General features: G+C 41.2%; 1 protein-coding gene across 1 annotated transcript in view; it reads left to right on the forward strand.

Moving 5' to 3' along the window:
• zc3h3 (zinc finger CCCH-type containing 3) overlaps positions 1–20,028 on the forward strand; it is an 87,093-nt gene that overhangs the window by 52,913 nt on the left and 14,152 nt on the right. The window contains exons 5-9 of the mRNA XM_022208417.2: positions 3,597–3,754; positions 8,504–8,579; positions 9,002–9,157; positions 10,988–11,057; positions 13,467–13,598. Of these exons, the coding sequence (XP_022064109.2) occupies positions 3,597–3,754; positions 8,504–8,579; positions 9,002–9,157; positions 10,988–11,057; positions 13,467–13,598 (592 nt within the window). The remainder of the gene's footprint in view (positions 1–3,596; positions 3,755–8,503; positions 8,580–9,001; positions 9,158–10,987; positions 11,058–13,466; positions 13,599–20,028) is intronic.

The raw sequence follows: 20,028 nt of genomic DNA on the forward strand, positions 1-20,028 counted from the left end.
AAGGGAGTTTCTTTTCACCCTTGCCACGTCCTCTATGTCTTCCTTTTTTCCTCCATATTTTTTACTGTTCTTTTTTGATGACTTGAAGTTCTTTTACTCTGACCTCCAGTGAATATTTTTCTACTTTATAACATATCTAAAAGCGTGCACTACTCACTGTACTTTAATGCTGAATCAGTTAAATAATGAGGTTATTTATAGAAATTTTACTGACAATAAATATGATTTATCATGCAGGTAATTAAGAAAGCATGCCGATCGCTCTGCCTCTACTTTCTCTAATTCTGGGATTTATTTCGTTTCCGTTTTTTGTGTACATGATGTTTCGAGTGACATAAGCCCAGTCTCATTTAATAAATACAACTTGTACTTTTTGTAGCAGGTCTGACCCTAGGTTTAAATTGTGTCAATGGGTTTACAAATGTATGCAATCTTCTTTGGGTGGTAGTCACAGTTTTGACTTTGGAGTTATTGTTTTTTAGAAACTGTATTTCTTATGTCATTTTTTTCTTTTTCTTTGAGCAGAAGGGCACAAGAACTTCCTTCAAGATTAATAAAAATGTTATCTCATGTTATCATGTCTTATCTATCTCCACAGTGCTGTGTCAGTTCTGATAATGGTCCAGCAGCACCTCATCATTATTATGCTATCGGAGAAAAAACGTTGGGGTTTATTTGTGTTTGTTTACACCAATAACAATCGTTTTGGGCAATGCTAAGAAAAATTGTTTTGGTGGAACTTTGGCAAGCACCGCCATGAAAATAGTTAATTGACCAAAAGAACCAAGTAGGCCTGCTTTATTACACAATATAAGTCCTAGGCAAAGCTTATCATTTTCAGCGTGCAGGTTGCTGCTTAGAGGTTGTTGTTGTTTTGAGGGGGGCTTTGAAATTGGTAGCACGCAGATTGCAGAAGGGGAGCGGTAATCTGTGTGACATGTGAGTCAGAAGTGGAAGGCTTATTCTCAAAGTCTACATGTGAGCAGTCAGAGTAGTCTGCTAGTCTGACTCACCAGATGTAGGCTTCAGGAATAAGACTGCCACTGGCTGTTTCTGTTAGCTACTTTTTTCCTCTCCATTCTTTCTATATGTTAATATTAACAACAACCACCTCTAGGCTACAACCCACCACACTAAAAGTTCTGTTGAGGCTTTGTATAAGGCAGCCTCACTGTTTTGTTTTTTTTTCCAGTGGATTATCCATTTTAATCCCAGTAGTCGTCTCCTTGTGTGCAAGTATCCCATCACAGTGATTCTGTCCGCTTCTATTTTGAAGGAACACTGAAGCCACATCCTTCACTTACCTCTATCCAAGATGACCGTGATTGGACTTGGAGCAGGAATAAAAGCATTAGTGTATATGTGTAGTGTGCAACACTGAAAGGCCTTCCAGACCAGTTGACTGTCCAGCATTAGACCAGCCTGGAATGTTTCTGATAACTAGTATTCCTCTGGAGGTCAAGGACATCAGGGGAAGCAGGCTACCCCATAGCTGGGGTCGGAGAGAGAAAGAGCATACTTGTTTGTGGATTATTTCATTATTTATGGGGCGTATGTGTTTGGACTGTTTGATTTTATACTTCCTTCTTGCTTGTTTTATTATGGGCAGGTTACTCCTTTGAGTTGCTAATCTGCCTCTGCAAAGGCCCTTTTCACTAATGATGTTTGGCCTGAGAGTGGAACCTACGGATGTGGCTGTATGTACAGCCACACAGAACTGTAACAACTTAGTTCATGCACAAATGAGCCTTCCAGAAAACATCACGGGAACAATAATAAAAAGTCACTTATATGGTCACAGCTGTTTCAGATCTGTGCATATTTCTACATGTTATCAGTACTTTAACACAGGCAGTTTGGTCTGAATCCATTTTCAGTTTGGTAAAAATGGTACATACTTATTGTTTGTCTGCACACAAATGAACATGCTTTGGAGTTGTTCAGAATCATTCACATGGCTGTTTTGTTTTATACCTGTACATTAATGTCTACTGGTAAGCTCCAGTCTTCCATTTTGAACCCGTCCTTGAACGATGACCTGATCAAACAGTTTGACTTGCATCACATCGCATAGGTTTGGTAGGTGTTTGGACACTTCTCTGGGGGCCCTCTGTGACACTCTTTTTCTTTGTTGTGAATGTTTACATTCAGAGAAATCTATTCATGACAAGCACTCAAATGATAACATAAGCTGTCCCATCATCTTTTCTGGAAAACGGTAATGAACAACAGCATTTTGATGAGGAGAGCCTGTAAACATATCAGGGATTAAAGCAGTAATGAACAAGAGTGTGAGATCAGTAGGGTAGTCACTCCGAGGTTTGGACTTCAGCATATGAACCCAGTGAGAAAACATGCTAACAGACTGGGAGTCACACCCCCAGTCACCCCCTGACTGAGCCCTGTATCAGGGTTAACTGCCGTCTGTGTTAACTGTTCATGTCATATCCCCATTAACCTCCATTGTGGCTCCCCAGGCCACCCGGTCCTTGTTTAAGCCTCCCTGGGTGGCAGTCAGCGCTCCAACATTAGCCTCCATTACAGCTCCCCTGGCTGCACTTGCCCTATGTAGGGCAGCCACTGATCTTGTATCGGTGAAACTCAGTGTCTGTGCTGCTGAGTTATGGCACAGAGTCAGGTAGACTATGTATGTGAACGCAACTGAAGGCTTATATTTGGTCCGTTTTTTTCTTATTTGCAGCAGTGCAGCAGCTCTCCACGTGTTAAGCGTCCGTGTCAGTTGTTTTGCGCGCGGCATGCGTTCGGGGTAACCCTCTCTCTTCTCTGTAATGGGAGGCATGAACTCTCGCTCTAAACCCATTTCCAGCCCATCTGAAATACGGCAGCAAATTACCTCCAGCGGCGCCCTGCACACCAGCCCCAATCCACCCCAAATAGAAGTGACAGGACAGCGCAATTTATCGCCATAACCCCTGCACCGCCCCACCACCACCCAGCAGTCCCATACACACTGCAGGCTCGCATGTACAGCCGCTGCACACATACACAAGCCTGCTGAGTGATTCCTGAATGGTGAGTGTGTGTGTAAAGGCCTGTGATTGTGTGGACTGTACATACTGTAGTAGGAGTGTGTTATAATGATGTGTGTGTGTGTGTGTGTGGTCTCTACACTCCAGTGTAGGGGCCAACCTCACTGCTCTGGCCCCCTGCCCTGCCTATTATCTCATTGATTTCCTCCTCTCCTCTTTTCAATTCTCTCCATTTCCACACTGCCGTCCTTTCCATTAGAGGAGCAATTTAACAGAGTGCTGTGACATGGGAGGGAGAGAGAGAGAAAGGGGGAGGGAGGGGAGAAACTACAGGATGGGAAACATAAAGTGAAGAAGGGATATATAGTGGAAGAGCTGGAGGGAGGATGAGCAAAAGAGAGGTGAAGCTGAGAGAGGGATAAGCACATAATATTCTAGTTGGGGGAAGGCATGACTGAAAAATTTCACACTGTTTATAAATTGAGCTAAACTGACAATTGGAATCTCTTTTCCAAGAGTAATATACTGAAATTTGTAAAAATTTGACTTCAAGTTGACATGTATGAGTCAATGAGATATTCTTTTTTTAATCCCTGTTTGTCTTAGGAATTTCCTTCAGAGCCGACTTCGAGCTCCCCATGGTAGACACCCATCACCCACCCAGCAGTGGAGAGGAAGCGACATGTGCTGGATTCGTGGTTCTTTGTACCGTGTGTCGGCCAATAAGCTGTCCCGCACCGCTAACATGTCAATCAACCGAACAGGTACATATGTTGTGGAGTCTTACTATTTATTGGTTGGTTCGATCAGAATAATTGAAAGAAGACTGATAATTCACTAATTAACTAAAATGTTTAAGTTAAAAATATTTCTAAAGTTGTAATCTTATATTTTTTTCCCCCACCATAAGTACTGATCGAGAGAAAAAGGACTTGAGTTTATGCATCAAGTTTGAATATTTTGAACATCCATCCATCCATTATTTATACACCTTAATCCTCATTAGGGTCGTGGGGGGCTGGAGTCTATCCCAGCTGACTGAGGGTGAAGGCAGGGGACACCCTGGACAGGTCACCAGTCTATAACAGGACTACATATAGCGACAAACAATCACACTCACATTCACATCTACGGATAATTTAGACAATTTAATTAGCCTCAGCATGCTTTTGGACAAGAAGCCAAAGAACCCGGAGAAAACCCACGCATGCACAGGGAGAACATGCAAACTCCATGCAGAAAGATCCGACGAAGGCCGGGACACAAACCGGGGATCTTCTAGCTTTAAGACCAAAGTGCTAACCTGCACTGTGCAGCCCATATTTAGAATACATTTTTAAATTTTAATTTGCACACCTGAGTTTTAATTTTTATTCCCTTTGGGGAAAAAAACAAATATAAACGTTAACGTGTAGTAACTGTTGTTACATCTGAGAGCTGTCAGGGAAGAGCTTTATGTGCTGATACTGTATATTGTCAACAAAAAAAATCACAGACTAAATGTGATGATGCACTTTTTTTATTTCAGCCTTTTTAGATTAATATGACTAGACCTGACTGATATAGCTGAAAGTGTATTGTTTCAATCAGTTGTTTAATTAACTATTCTTCATAAAGACTAGCGAAAAAACAGTTTCATTTGATCTTAACCAATTTACTTTAATTGTAACCACTTTAGCGTTATTGTCAGTGTAGACAAGTAGCAATTTTAATGTTCATACCATAATGAAAAGCACTCAGATAAATTTGCACGTATAAATGTGTGTACTGAGGCTTCTCCTGGTCACAGTACTGGACCAGGTCTCACTGGCCTCCCCTGAGGTCATCAGTTCAAGTTGTCATTCAGGTGAAAGGAGATCAGATTAAAGAGTGAGAGATTATAAGGGTTCAACACACAAGTGTATTGCAAGTTTGTACAAAACTATGGCAGGGTATCATTTTAAAACTTTTCATAGTCAAGCCATTAGAACACCACCAGTACCAAAAGCAATACTTGGGTCAATATGAATGAGAAGCAAAAACTGTTTTTTGCCACTAAAGCTTCATTTAGGCACTGACTTCTTAATGATAGCAGCTGCACAAGAACAATAAATCTAATTCCGTAATGAAAATACAGTTCTAAAAATCTAAATCAGGAACAATGTGAGTGAAGAATAAGTGAACAAAGTATAAACCAGGCCATTGTTTCATGCTAGCATTTGTTCCTTAGTAGCTTTTGGTAGTCAGGGCTGTAGACACATACAGAAGAGTTATACAGAAGGTTGATAACCAGCCCTGCTGTGGACTTAGAGTGAGTACAGGGCAGTAAGACTACATACACACAGAGGTGACACAGGAGTGTTTCTTCATGTTTGTGGCTGTAGCTCTGTCCACATGACCCCTAATAGACTTAGGGGAGCTAGCTGGATTTGCCATCTAAAATAATAAAGTTGTCATCTGTCAGAGCGGCAAGGGGGAGGGTCTGGAGAACTGGATGGTGCAGATTAAAGCCCAGATCTGCCTCTGCACCTTCACACTCCTCTACCTCTCTTTTAGACATTCTGGTGCAACTCAACCTGCAGGTGAAATTGAAGAGCTCCATTCTGCTCAACTCGTGACCAGCATCACAACACAGTCACACGCATTCTCTTTTCCTCTGGGAATACACCTCAAGTGTCTTCCCAGCAGGAGTTGTGATATCACATCATCCTGTGGCAAGCTTCACATTTGTTCTTGGTACTGAGCCACCAGGGTGTAATCCTGCTCTGCTTAAATCACACCAGAGCACACACTTGATGAGAGCCTTAACAGCCAAAAAAGTTCCAAAATTAGAGGCCTGAATTAGATCAACTGCCATCTGTAACCATAACCTCCTCGTCTCCCTGTCCTCTTGTCCATTCCACATAGCCTCGAACAACCCTACACATACACACAGGTTTCCTTCCAGTGTTTGTGGAGTGCATTGGGTACATAGTGTTTATGATGTTCTCAGACAGGGCTGGACGTCACGTTTGGCATTGGCACCAATGCGTCAAACCACCACAGTATAAATAACCAATCACATATCAAGTTGTTATTGCTTCTGGCTGCACAAACCCACTATCAGACAGCTTCAGTTCTGTCATATATGATCTAAATAGAACTTTTAAAATGTTTTAAGTCCTCCAGCTTCAAATAATCCCAATAGGAAATGCTACAATACAAAATCTAAAACAAATTTGGAAGTAAATCAAAACAGAGGCACCTCTTGACTCTTTTTTTAATATATGTAGTATCAACGTGAATAACTAGTATAAACAGTTAAGCTACACCCTATGGTGATAGGATGGCCTCTTATATTCTTGGTTTCCTAAAGAGGAGTGTATCCTCAAAGAGGGATATACTTAGTGGACATTGTGTGGGAAATTTCAGTTGACTAAAACAATGTTGATATTAGTAAAAATCAATGCATGGAAATGGTTAGAAATTCAGTTCAAATTAGCCATCTGAACATCTGACATACCCTATACCAATACCAGTTGATACCTTTTTGTGTGAAAGCAATTGGAGAAACAAGCCCACATCAGTTGAATTGCATGTTGGTTTGCTGCACTGAAAACCTGTTGTTTCATGTGGGTGACTGTTGTTGGATCTGAGCATTTGGGTGATGTACACACGTGGACAAAATTGTTGGTACCCCTCAGTTAAAGAAGGAAAAACCCACAATTCTCACTGAAATCACTTGAAACTCACAAAAGTAACAATAAATAAAAATTTATTGAAAATTAAATAATCAAAATCAGCCATTACTTTTGAATTGTTGATTAACATAATTATTTAAAAAAACAAACTAATGAAACAGGCCTGGACAAAAATGATGGTACCTCTATAAAAGATTGAAAACTATTTGACCAGAGTGACATGATTAACTCAGGTGTGTCATTTAATTGACATCACAGGTGTTTCCAAACTCATAATCAGTCAGTCTGCCTATTTAAAGGGAGACAAGTAGTCACCCTGCTGTTTGGTGAAAAGGTGTGTACCACACTGAACATGGACAACAGAAAGCGAAGGAGAGAATTGTCCCAGGACATCCGAAAAAAAATTATAGACAAACATCTTAAAGGTAAAGGCTATAAGACCATCTCTAAACAGCTTGAAGTTCCTGTGACAACAGTGGCTCATATTATTCAGAAGTTCAAGACCCACGGGACAGTAGCCAACCTCCCTGGACGTGGCCGCAAGAGGAAAATTGATGACAAATTGAAGAGACGGATCGTTCCAATTGTATCCAAAGAGCCCAGAGCAACCTCCAAAGAAATTAAAGGTGAACTCCAAGGCCAAGGTACATCAGTGTCAGATCGCACCATTCGTCGTTGTTTGAGCCAAAGTGGACTTCATGGGAGACGACCAAGGAGGACACCACTGCTGAAAAAAACTCATAAAAAAGCGAGACTGGAATTTGCAAAAATGCATGTTGACAAGCCACAAAGCTTCTGGGAGAATGTCCTTTGGACAGATGAGACCAAACTGGAGCTTTTTGGTAAGGCACATCAACTCTATGTTCATAGACTCAAAAACCAAGCATACGAAGAAAAGAACACTGTCCCTACGGTGAAACATGGAGGAGGCTCAGTAATGTTTTGGGGCTGCTTTGCTGCATCTGGCACAGGGTGTCTTGAAAGTGCGCAAGGTACGATGAAATCTGAAGACTATCAAGGCATTCTGGAGAGAAATGTGCTGCCTAGTGTCAGAAAGCTTGGTCTCAGTCGCAGGTCATGGGTCTTCCAACAGGACAACCATCCAAAACACACAGCCAAAAACACCCAAGAATGGCTGAGAGAAAAGCGTTGGACTATTCTAAAGTGGCCTTCTATGAGCCCAGATCTGAATCCCATTGAACATATGTGGAAGGAGCTGAAACATGCCATTTGGAGAAGACACCCATCAAACCTGAGACAACTGGAGCTGTTTGCTCATGAGGAGTAGGCCAAAATACCTGTTGACAGCTGCAGAACGCTCATTGACAAATACAGAAATCGTTTAATTGCAGTGATTGCCTCAAAAGGTTGTGCAACAAAATATTAAGTTATGGGTACCATCATTTTTGTCCAGCCCTATTTCATTAGTTTGTTTTTTTAAATAATTATGTTAATCAACAATTCAAAAGTGATGCCTGATTTTGATTATTTAATTTTCAATAAATTTTTATTTATTGTTACTTTTGTGAGTTTCAAGTGATTTCAGTGAGAATTGTGGGTTTTTCCTTCTTTAACTGAGGGGTACCAACAATTTTGTCCACGTGTGTAGCTGTGATTCCAGCGGTAGAAAAGAACATTTTATATTTTGTAAAACAACAAACAAAACCCAAACAAAGACATTTTTACTTCATCAACGTGACAAATGCAATCCAAAACAATTGTGAGGAATTAGCTGATTGAATGAATCTCAGCCATTTCTGTGGAGTTGGTGTGTAGATTGTCGACTAAAGTAAGCCAAACACAGGCTGCCTTTCAGTTGTTGTTTTCTCTCTCTCTTCTTTCCTCCATATTTAGGACAGTTCTCCAGCTCCCAGGGTTCACACATGACTCCTGCCATGCCACGGCCCTCCAGCACTCGGCACTTAGCCAGGTAACACTTGCACACAAAAATTCAAGCACATGTATATTAAAAGTGGAAGAAATCGTCCAATTGTTTTCATTGCCACCTATGGTATATGTGGGCTGTCCTGGCTTTCTTCATACATACAGCACCATCGTGAAATTGAATCCAGTCATGGCTTTTGCATTTGATCCTTCTCTCTCTCTCTCTCTCTCTCTCTCTCTCTCTCTTCCAATATTAACTGCCTTTCATCACTGTCAACGAAGAGCTGTAAAGCCAGAAGTAATCTTTTAAAATTAAAATTAGTACATGGTAGATACTTTTACTTAGAAACCCCCACGAGGGTGATAGGTGAAACTTTAATCCTTGCATGGTTTGTCCTCTTTAGTTACCACAGGCTTGTTATTATTGATTGTGGATGCTTGTGGTTTGTCTTTGTTTCCTGAATCCAGCCGGGCAGTCCAGCGGAGTCTTGCCATCATTAGACATGCTCGTCAGAAGAAGCAGCAAAAGCAGTATTGCATGTACTACAACCGCTTCGGCAAATGTAACCGTGGCACAAGCTGTCCCTACATACACGACCCGGACAAGGTGGCCGTCTGCACCAGGTACCACAAAGACACAAGAACATCCCATTTTGTCAAATCAGAAGAGAATCATACTGATGAGCAACAGCATTGACAAGTTAGATGCTTTTTGATATATGATCCTCAATATTGAGAGGAAACCTTCTCTTTTTGCAATGTGCCTGATGTACATATGATGGTAGTGAAGTGGCAACTTATTTCAGAAATCCACAGTTCCAGTTGGTAAAGTCCTGTTTTCTGCATAAAAATCTCCTGATTGAATGAATGCAAACAGATAGGCAGTTATGCTTGGTTCTTCAGCAAAATCAGCCTTAAGGAACAAGCCTGTTAAAACTTTGAGGAAAGAAGTCGATTACAAGCATCAAGTCAAGTTTTCAAATCCAGTTGAGTACACTGCTCATGCCACTCTCAGGCTGAAGGTTAGACATTGTAGGAATTCAGTGAAACATTCAATAGTAAAAATTACTTCACTGTCTGGGTCAGTTTTGGATCGGTTTAGCTGCCATGATCATATTTTGGTTCCTGTTGCAACTGTAAATCTTCTGAATAGGGTACAGTTTGATCAGCATTTCTAATTGTTTGTTTCTTCAGAGCAATGGCCCCCTAAGGCACTTTGGTGCGCTAGTATTTCAGAACCATTTGATTAGAGGTGGGTAGAGTAGCCAAAAATTGTACTTAAGTAAGAGCAACATTACTTCAAAATAATATTGCTCAAGTAGAAGTAAAAAGTAGTCATCCAAAAAATTACTCGAGTAAGAGTAAAAAAGTATTTGGTGAAAAGACTACTTAAGTACTGAAATACTGAGTAACTGTTTGATTGTAATGTCTGATTTACATTTTTAGAAATGATGTGATCAGACAAACAAAAATGTAAAATAATGTGCAAATTCTGGTATTTCCAAATAATAAAATGTAAAATATAGCAAGAAATAAACACCTTTCTAAAATGAAAAGATAAGGCGCAAAAAACACAAATTTCCAAATCTCAGTTTTTCACAACATAAAGCTTTGAAACAAATACCTGTAGTAAGGTAACGTTTGTATGTTTGAACAGTGCAAACTACTTCCAGTGACAAGATATACTGTATGCCCATAGACTGTATGTGCATGCTGGATTTTGCCCCTTGACCTCATTGCTGTATCACGCCGACCTACCAAACCTGACGTCATGCTTCACTTCGCCCATGTTAGTAAACAGAAGACAAAAGATGGAGATATCCATGCTAATACTATGCTAATGTCGGACTCCGAAGCAAGATCAAATTTCTCGAGAACGCCTCCGCTTTTTCATTCCCTGTCTGCTATGTGTGTAGATTTTGTGCTGCTATGCCGCTAATGTGACTGCAGGACGACGTCTTGTGAAACGGAGTCACGTGATTATTGTTGCTTCTTCTGATTGGCGAAACACAGTCATGTGGTAAATGTACTGGGGAAATCTCTCGGGCAAAGTAAAGCCGTAAAAGTAATGAGTCGAGTGTCGCCCAGTGTAACGGAGTAAGAGTAGCGTCTCTTCTTCACAAATCTACTCAAGTAAAAGTAAAAAGTATGGCAGAGTAAAACTACTCTCAGAAGTACATTTTTTTCCAAAAAGTTACTTAAGTAAATGTAACGGAGTAAATGTAACTCGTTACTACCCACCTCTGCATTTGATATACTAAATTGATTGAAAATACATCATTTCGAAGGAACAAATCTGGGATAAATGTAACGCATCATGATCCAGAGGACAAGCAAGGAAGATATTTTAAAAAAATAAAACATTTACAGTAGGGAAAGCATTTGGAACTCCACTGACTCCTGCCATTTATTAGCATTTGTCATTTCAGGCTTGTTTTTGTTTTTCATTTGCAGATTTTTGAGAGGGACGTGCAAGCAGGCAGATGGCGTCTGCCCGTTCTCCCATAAGTTGGCGAAGGAGAAGGTAACATATATGCACACTCACGACCTAGATGTTGAACAACACAGTGTTTTACGAGTTTTCATTGCAAAGACCAAAGCTGGGTACAGTGTGTAGGTATAAGATGACACACTATTGGGTACAGCCGCCGTTGGGTCGTATTCGCACACTTGGCATGTCTCCTGTTTCCATGGCACAGGATGGCGTGAGGAAGACTTAAACTGATGGGGGATTCGGGGAGGGACTTGTGGATAAACGAGCAGCCTAAATGTTAGACTTGTGCCTTATGCTCACCCAGTCTCCTAACCGCCTACTTTTGAGTGACTCTTGTAACTGTGTATACTGCTGGAGATATTAAAAAAAACACTTGCGATGATTGATTTAATTTTTGAAATGTCAGAGTGTAGCACAGGTGTCTTGCATATGCAGCAACATGAAACACGATCTTGAGATCATGCACGTTTTTCCTCTATGGAGCAGGTTCCGGTGCAAAACTTATTTTGTTGTTGTGGTTTTAATCACAATTTTATCATCTGATTAACTTTTTCTTTCATTGAATATTTTCATGTCATGATATGATTCAGCTACAGGTTTATAGTACTGAGTTATTACACAGCCCCAACTCAACTTTAAGCTGGACAAACAAAGGTTATTGACTTCTTAGATCCTTTCCAGCTGGAGCAAACTGTCCCTGCATGTAACTTCAAAGGAACTAGCCCTCTAAATTCAAACCGATGGCGAGGGTTAGGGTCCAGGTTAGGTGAAACAATTTGTTGATTATCGGATCAGTCCTGACTGATATGAATTAGTGCTACCTGGAAGCTGTATCTACAAGTGGGCAAAGCTTTGTTTGAATGTATGTGTGTATTCATTTTAGTAAATATCCTTCGCCTTCAAAGGGAATGTGTGACACTCAGAAAGCCAAAGTTGTCTTTTTAGCTTTTTATTCTTCAGACAAACAACCCTGCAACAGGTGCACTGCTGACTCCCTACACACACACGCACACACACACACACACACACACACACACACACACACACACACACACACACACACACACACACACACACACACACACACACACACACACACACACAATGCCCAACACCTGTGTTGTTTGTCACACTGCTGCCTGTAAGTGCTGAGAGCCCAGCTGTCTGTTTGTAATGCCACCTCTCCAACAGCCACCCCTAACCCCAAAGCTTTGGTCCCTCCCTCCACAGGATACTCCCGCTCTTATTTCATGTGGACCCTTTAAGCAGGACTGTATGCAGGCCTTGAGCAGAGGGGAGCTGATTTGAGGGGGGGAAGGGGTGCAGGGTTATGCACCCATCACCCCTCCAAACTTGATCCACGGCTCTAGTGTGGATAGATGAGCCTGAGTCCCGATTCTTGCACCCCACCCTCCTGTCCCCCCGACTACCACAAATACCTTGAAACCAGACTCCCCTGAGCCAACTCCCCTGGCATTACAACCTCCCCCCCCTCACACCCGCGAACACCACCCGCGCTCCACCCCTGTCCTACCCGCTGCACACATCCAGAGCACATAAACACATCATGAGAGCTGGCCGAGCTGCAGCCTGGATAAATATTTCTGTAGCAGTTAATTAGGTAGAACTGATCCCAACTCAACGAGGAGGAGTCCCTCTTACACTCCGCCTCCCCCGACCTCCCCCCTTCAAACCCCCTCAGAGGTATATTTAGACCGGCCTCCACCAGGCTCGCACCCACACACCAAACGGTAGACGTCTCTCTGCGCACACACTCGCACACATGCTGTCAAGACACACATTCACTCTCACTCTGCCGCTGTCAACTGCAATTAAGGTCATTTAGCTGCTCAGTGTGACAGATTGCTTGGCACACAGGACACGTCTGAACTGTATAGGACGGCGGTGTGGTTTTAGAACCACGTCTGTTTACAAAGTCGTATAATCTCATTTAATCTCACCCTCTCATCACCCCTGCTCTCTTCTCTCTGTGTTGATTTTCTTTTTCATCTGCATTTACATAAACCACCTCCACTCTTTCCTTTCATGGTCCAATATTAAGAGGCTGTAGTTTCTCCTTTTTTTTGCTATCAGAAGCACATTTCAATAAATACCTTTCACTTATTATCTGATAGGTTTCTAGGAATAATGCCAAATGCTTTATTCAGTCAGACACATCAATTAAGTTTGTTTTTGGGCATTTTGCAAATAATCTGAGAGATTTGGGCAGTCACAGAATACTGGAAGAAAGTCAGCTACTCCTGCTTCAGCCCTTTCACCAGTCACAGTAATCATTATGTTTTCTGTAGAACGCCTCTCTTAGCCCATGTTGTGATGAGTTTTACTGGTTTTCATAGACTGTCTCTCTGCACCTTGTCTTTGCCCGTTAGAGTATCCACAGTTTGTTGAGATGTGATCTGATTGCCTGTCTTTTTCTAGATGCCAGTGTGTTCCTACTTCCTCAAGGGCATCTGTAACAACAGTGACTGTCCCTACAGTCATGTCTATGTCTCCCGCAACGCTGAAGTGTGTGAGGATTTTGTCAGAGGCTACTGTCCTGCAGGAGAGAAGGTAAAAACACACAGACACATGAAAGACATTTCACCTGACAGCATTACAGACTGTGCAAAGCATGTCATAGGCTCCTTATGACTATGTGAGCTGTATGTCCCGCCTATTCAATGTGTGCTTCTTTGCTTTCAATTTGAATTCAAACAACCTGAGGACAAGCACAGATGTCCTAGCTTCCCAATGCATTCCCAATGGCTCATCAATTCTTTTTAAAGATTGTGTTTACATGGCAGTGACATCGTGAATTCGGTGACAGTATTAGAGAGCTCTGGATGTTGTTATAAGTTTCTCTTCATTTACTGCCAGCTGAGCAGAAAAAGATGTACTTTCGTCAGGCAAAACAAGAAGTAAAGACAGCAGCTAGGATTTGCCAGTTCATTGAGTTACACTTTTGAAAAATTGGTAGGTTTGTGGTGCTGATGTTGGAAAACATACACTAAAAGTTTGGGGTCAAGCAGGCAATTTCATGTTTTCCATGAAAGCTCACACTTTTTTCATGTGCTAACATAATTGCACAAGGGTTTTCTAATCAACAATTAGCCTTTCAACACCCTTAGCTAACACAATGTAGCATTAGAACACAGGAGTGATGGTTGCTGGAAATGTACCTCTGCACCCCATGTAGATATTTAATTAAAAATCAGTTGTTTCCAGCTAGAATAGTCATTTACCACATTAACAATGTCTAGACTGGATTTCTAATTCATTTAGTGATATCTTCATCGAGAAAAAAAATGCTTTTCTTTCAAAAATAAGGACATTTCTAAATGACCCCAAACTTTTGACCGGACGTGTAGTTGTGACATACGCTGATGACGTACAGCATCAAAATGCATTTAGCCCTGATCAATGCCTGGGGCTCTTAAACCCGTTTCAGAGAACAAAAGTGTGTTAGACGCTGGTTTTAGGAATATGCCAGTATTTCATACACAACAGGTCACAGGTGACTTGTGTTTGGTGGTATTCACAGAATCATGTTTGCTACTCTAGATCAAGAGGAAGAACCAGATCATCGAATATTACACTTTACACTTCACTCTGCTGGTTTTCTGTTGTGCTCAGCCATGACCATATTGTCTCCCTCTCTGCCAAAACAACAATACATTTTAGGTACTGGGTGTAACTACAGTTATGTGTCAGTTTTTGTGCTGTTGGTAGAGATATCAGAGAAGAGAAGAATGCTGGTTGATGAGCATATAAAGAGGACAGAAAAGTGGTGCTTGCTGCTGTCTCCATGTTAAGCTAATCAGAATTTGTATTCTTTGAGTTGAGCTAATCCATGATGAACCTTGCACAGCAGGTTTTCATTGCCACTCTGAGGTACTGACCTTGGAGTAGATTTTGCTGCCATGAGGTCTTGCAGTCAGAGCAGGCACAAAGTTTTAGGCCACCCTGAAACATCCCATAAGTTCTTGCAGTGGAATACAACTTGACATTGCCTCAGTTATGCCTCAGAATTTTCCAAATATTAGGACAGTGTAGAATACTAGTAATTTCAGCGTTTATGTAACATCATTATTACATAATTACATGCAGTTTATTTGCATGTGTGCAGATGGATGCTTATGTCGAGGCCTTTCTCTGCACCTCAGGGTTTGGCGTCTTAAATGGTAAATGGCCTGTATTTATATAGCCCTTTACTATACCTGCAAGGTACCCAAAGTGCATATTATGCAATTAGATATCATGTATCTCCTTTCCCTGGAAGTGTTTTCATTTCTGAAACCCCATAAAGCTCTTTGAAATCTGAGTTGAACATAGTAAAGTGTTTTTTTTTCCTCATGTAACTGAATGTTTTAGATTGTAGAGTATCTCTGCTTTGTCTGTCAAACAGTGACCTCATAATCTGTTCTTTCAGATTGGTATGGTTTTTAGATCTGCCTTCTATGTTATGCATGACATCAATTGAATATGTATTACAAACACCTGTACAGCAGATCCAGGCAGTATCTGATCCGTGTTCAACCCAGGTCCAGTCTGGATCCTGCTCTTCTGCCTGCACAGCTGTGACTTGTATCACCGAGTCAGTCTGAATGGAATAACTGAACCAAAAGATGATAATAATATGCAGTTAGTTTTTTTTAGACCTCATGTTGGTTTGCTCTGGCTACAGTTTGAGTTGCCGCTTCACTGACACTATTATCTGATTACAAGTTATTTCTTTAAGCTGTGCTCTTTATTAGAATGCACATATCTTGTATAACATGTATAAAGTTCCACTGAAGTTAAACTAAAGCCTAGGTAAACAAGCAGTTTGGTAACCAATCCACCCGCGACACACACACACACACACACACACACACACACACACACACACACACACACACACACACACACACACACACACACACACACACACACAGTGACACACAGGCAGGAACAGCTGCAGGGGGTGGTGGTCCATAATGGCATAACTGTAGTGTCTGAGTGACACATTGAGGGCCTGATGGGTAACAGAGAGACACCTACACATGACTCAAGACTCTCATGTCACCACACACACACACACACACACACACACATGCACACACATGCGCGCACAGACACACACACACACACACACACACACACACACACACACTCACTCACTCACTGTCCCCATGTCCACTTCAAACAAGCCCTCCTTGTTTCCTCCTCCCCCCTCCTGTGTTTTTACCTCCCTTTGTCTCCCCCTCTCCCTTTCTCTGCTCGTTTCTGAGCGTTGAGTGTGAAACAGATGCTTTTTCACACTGTCAGACCTCATTTAAATAGTGCATGGGGAAATGAGGATATAGAAAACAAAAGGGATATTAATATTTATTCTATTAGCTGAAGTGCTTAGGTCTGTGATTTTCCCCCGTGTGTGTTTGTGTGTGTGTTTGTGCCTGGGAGCATATGTGTGTGTGTGTGTTTACGGAGCGCTACGCTGTGAGGCTCTGGCGCTTCTATGATGGATAGCAGGCAGTAATTATAGATGGGAAAACTGCTGAGGATGGCACTATGGGCCAGGCAGGCAGACACTCCAGCAGCTCAGGGGTTAAGTCTGCTCCTCGCCTCTATCCTCATCCTCCTCCACCTCCTCTTCCTCTTCCTCCTCCTCACAGACATGCTACCATCCCGCCTCATCCTGGCTTTGTCTAACGCTCACCTTCCACCTCACAGGACTGTGTATGCTTTCCTAATTAGTATTCATTTGAAGCTGTTTCTACTTATTTTTGTTCTTTTTATTACCTCAAAAATACAGACAAGTCACAGTCTAAAGTGAAAAACTGAATGTTTGACCCTTACATTGTGGGCCTGAGTGCCTGTTACGCTGTGGGGATATTTTTCTGCCATGGTTTGGATCTACTTATTCTGTTAAGACTTTGGACGAGCAAGTTAGACACTACAGTACACTCACCATCATCAAAACACCAAATGATGGATTATCGTTTGGAAACATGGTGTTCCAGAAACTTGGAGAATCAATGTTAAGAAGCATTGAAGTTGTTGTGTAGCACATAGTGGTCCAACACCTGACTAAGGGCCAATTCTTGTTTTCTGTATGATTGATGGAGACCTTATCAGCACACAGCAGACACATATGAGGCTCTACTGACACTACAGTAGACATGTATTGGTCAGACAGTCACTTTATATCCAATACAGAGGAAAACACTGGACTGCTGTACTCTTTACAGGACAAAATAGTTATAGTTTGACTGTAGCACTGCGTCGCACTGGCTGGACATAGCACAGAATTTCTGGAGAATTTAGAACTTCTTATAGTGCGTGGACACTGTAAATGAAAGTAGGTACAAAGCACCTGAAACAAGTCTAGCAGCAACTACTGTTATTCCAACACTTTAAACGATGAATAATAAAGGGAGGGTTGACAGAGAATTTGGTCATACAGTCTTTCCTCATAACAAACATGCTAATGTTTTATCTAATTTTACACCTGTTTCCAACTTGCCTTTTATCTCTAAAGTCCTTGAGAAAATTGTTTTTATACAGCTACAGGCATTTTTAGAAAACAATTTTATTCTAGAAAAATTTCAGTCTGGGTTTAGATCACGGCATAGCACAGAGTCAGCACTGCTTAGAGTACACAATGATATAGCTGTGTCTGTTGATGCCAAACGTCCTGTTGTCCTGGTGCCGCTTGACTTAACGGCAGCATTTCATACAGTGGACCATTTCATTCTCTTGTCCCGTTTGAAGAATTATGTTGGCATCTGTGGTACTGCACTCAAGTGGTTCGAGTCTTATCTGACCAACAGGACTTTTTCTGTAATGATTGGCGACCTGTCCTCCTCTGTTGCCTCTTTATTTTGTGGAGTTCCCCAGGGCTCCATGTTGGGCCCTTCGCTATTTTCCCTTTACATGTTGCCACTGGGGTCGATTATAGCGAGGCATAATTTAACATTTCACTGCTACGCCGACGATCTCCAGTTGTACTTACCAGTGTTCCCAAACAAAAGTGGTGCTCTTATATCCCTCACAAACTGTATCAACGACATCAAGTCATGGCTCAGGAATAATTTCTTCCATTTAAATGAGGACAAGACTGATTATATTTTATTCGGTGATAATGTTTTTGCGGATTCAGACCCTTTGTCTTCAAAGCTAAAACCATATGTGAAGAACCTCGGTGTCATTTTTGACGGCAGTTTTACATTTGCCAAACAAATTGACAATGTGGTCAGAGCTAGTTTTTATCAACTACGACTTCTGTCTAAAGTAAAGCCTTTTTTAAATCGCGCCAACCTAGAAAGGACGATTCATGCTTTCATCAGCTCACGCATTGACTACTGCAATGCTCTTTATGTCAACATTTCCCAGTCTGCTCTGAGCTGCCTCCAGTTGGTACAAAATGCAGCAGCTCATTTCCTGACAAACACTCCAAGGCGTGAGCATATCACCCCAGTCCTCTTTTCCCTCCACTGGCTTCCAGTTTCCGTTAGGATAGATTTTAAAATTTTACTTTTTGTTTTTAAAGCCCTTAACGGCCTTGCGCCTATTTATTTGACTGAGCTTTTCTCTGTTCATAACCCTAGCAGGGCGTTAAGGTCAACTGATCAGCTGCTTCTGGAAGTCCTTAGGGCCAGGTATAAACGCTGGGGTGATCGAGCCTTTTCGGTTGCTGGGCCCAGACTCTGGAACAAACTGCCTCCTGACTTGCGCACCATCACCGACTTTGGCCTTTTCAAAGCCCAGCTCAAAACACATTTTTTCAGACTGGCTTTTAATACACAGTAATGTGGTGACATTTTATTCTATTTTTTCTATTTTATTGTATCTTATTTTATCTTGATTTATCTGATTTTATTTCTCTGACATGTGTTCTATTGTTGTTTTGTTTTAGTCTGCTTTTATTTCCTATTTTATTATTTGTTTTTAACTGGAAAGCACTTTGATCACCTTGAGTGTTGTAAAGTGCTCTATAAATAAATTTTGATTGATTGATTGATTGATTGATTGATTGACTGAAACATTTGTTTCAAACATAATTGGTTTTGCCAATGTATGTGCAGTCCTCATGCTTGCTGTTCCAGCAGTCCAGCCAGTCAGAGATTTTGGGATGCTCAAGGACATTAGCAGAGGCGTCAACACAGACCATTGCAAACTTGAACGCATGACAAAATTTCTGTAACACGTAACATTATGGACCATTGGACACTTAGCTGCTAAAAACATGAATTGGCCTTTATAACACTTCAGTACTCACTCTGGATAAAATAAATGTATTAGGACTGGGACTTTAACGCGTTAATTTCAGTTAATTAATTACAGAAAAAAATAACACGTTGAAAAAATTGCGCATTTAATTGCACCTTTCTCAGTACCTTAATTTCTGGCACACCGGTAACACTGATACACAGGACGCATTAAGTGATATCAGAGCACAAGAAAGTTTAATGAACAGTGAAGGAAGAATTGAGCTTGTTGGGAGGAAAGTTTTCTTTTAAAAAACTTCTGATGGCAGCTTGGATAAAAGTGTGGTGGTGTGCAAATTGTCCAACAAAAATTTTGTTATCACTGAAGCGCTTCAAGCCGACGGTATCATCTCAGTGCAAAATATTTTGCTGTTAGCACCAGAGCTAAGGTTAACTACGACAGTCTTGCTAACGAAAAACGGTGTAGACATCCCATAATAGACCACTTTTCAGGACACTGAAAGTGCTTGAGTTTACAGAAAGTCTTAACATGTTGAATGTAATTGCTATAATTGCACTTTGAGTTTGCAGTAATCTGTGAATGTAGTAGACAGGTGAAATGCAGATAAATAGAAATGAACCAAACATTTTCGTTGTTTAAGTTATTGCTTCACCAAGGCAGAGCCTCGACGGAGTTGTGTGATGATCGGTGTTGATTTGTCTGCCTGTCTGTCTTTTAATAACTCAATTATAAACTTGTAGTTTACAAAAAACATTTATTTTTTATAAATGAAAATTTATATTCCAAAGAA

The sequence above is a fragment of the Acanthochromis polyacanthus genome, chromosome 4 (genome assembly GCF_021347895.1).
Source record: "Acanthochromis polyacanthus isolate Apoly-LR-REF ecotype Palm Island chromosome 4, KAUST_Apoly_ChrSc, whole genome shotgun sequence".
NCBI lineage: Eukaryota > Metazoa > Chordata > Actinopteri > Pomacentridae > Acanthochromis > Acanthochromis polyacanthus.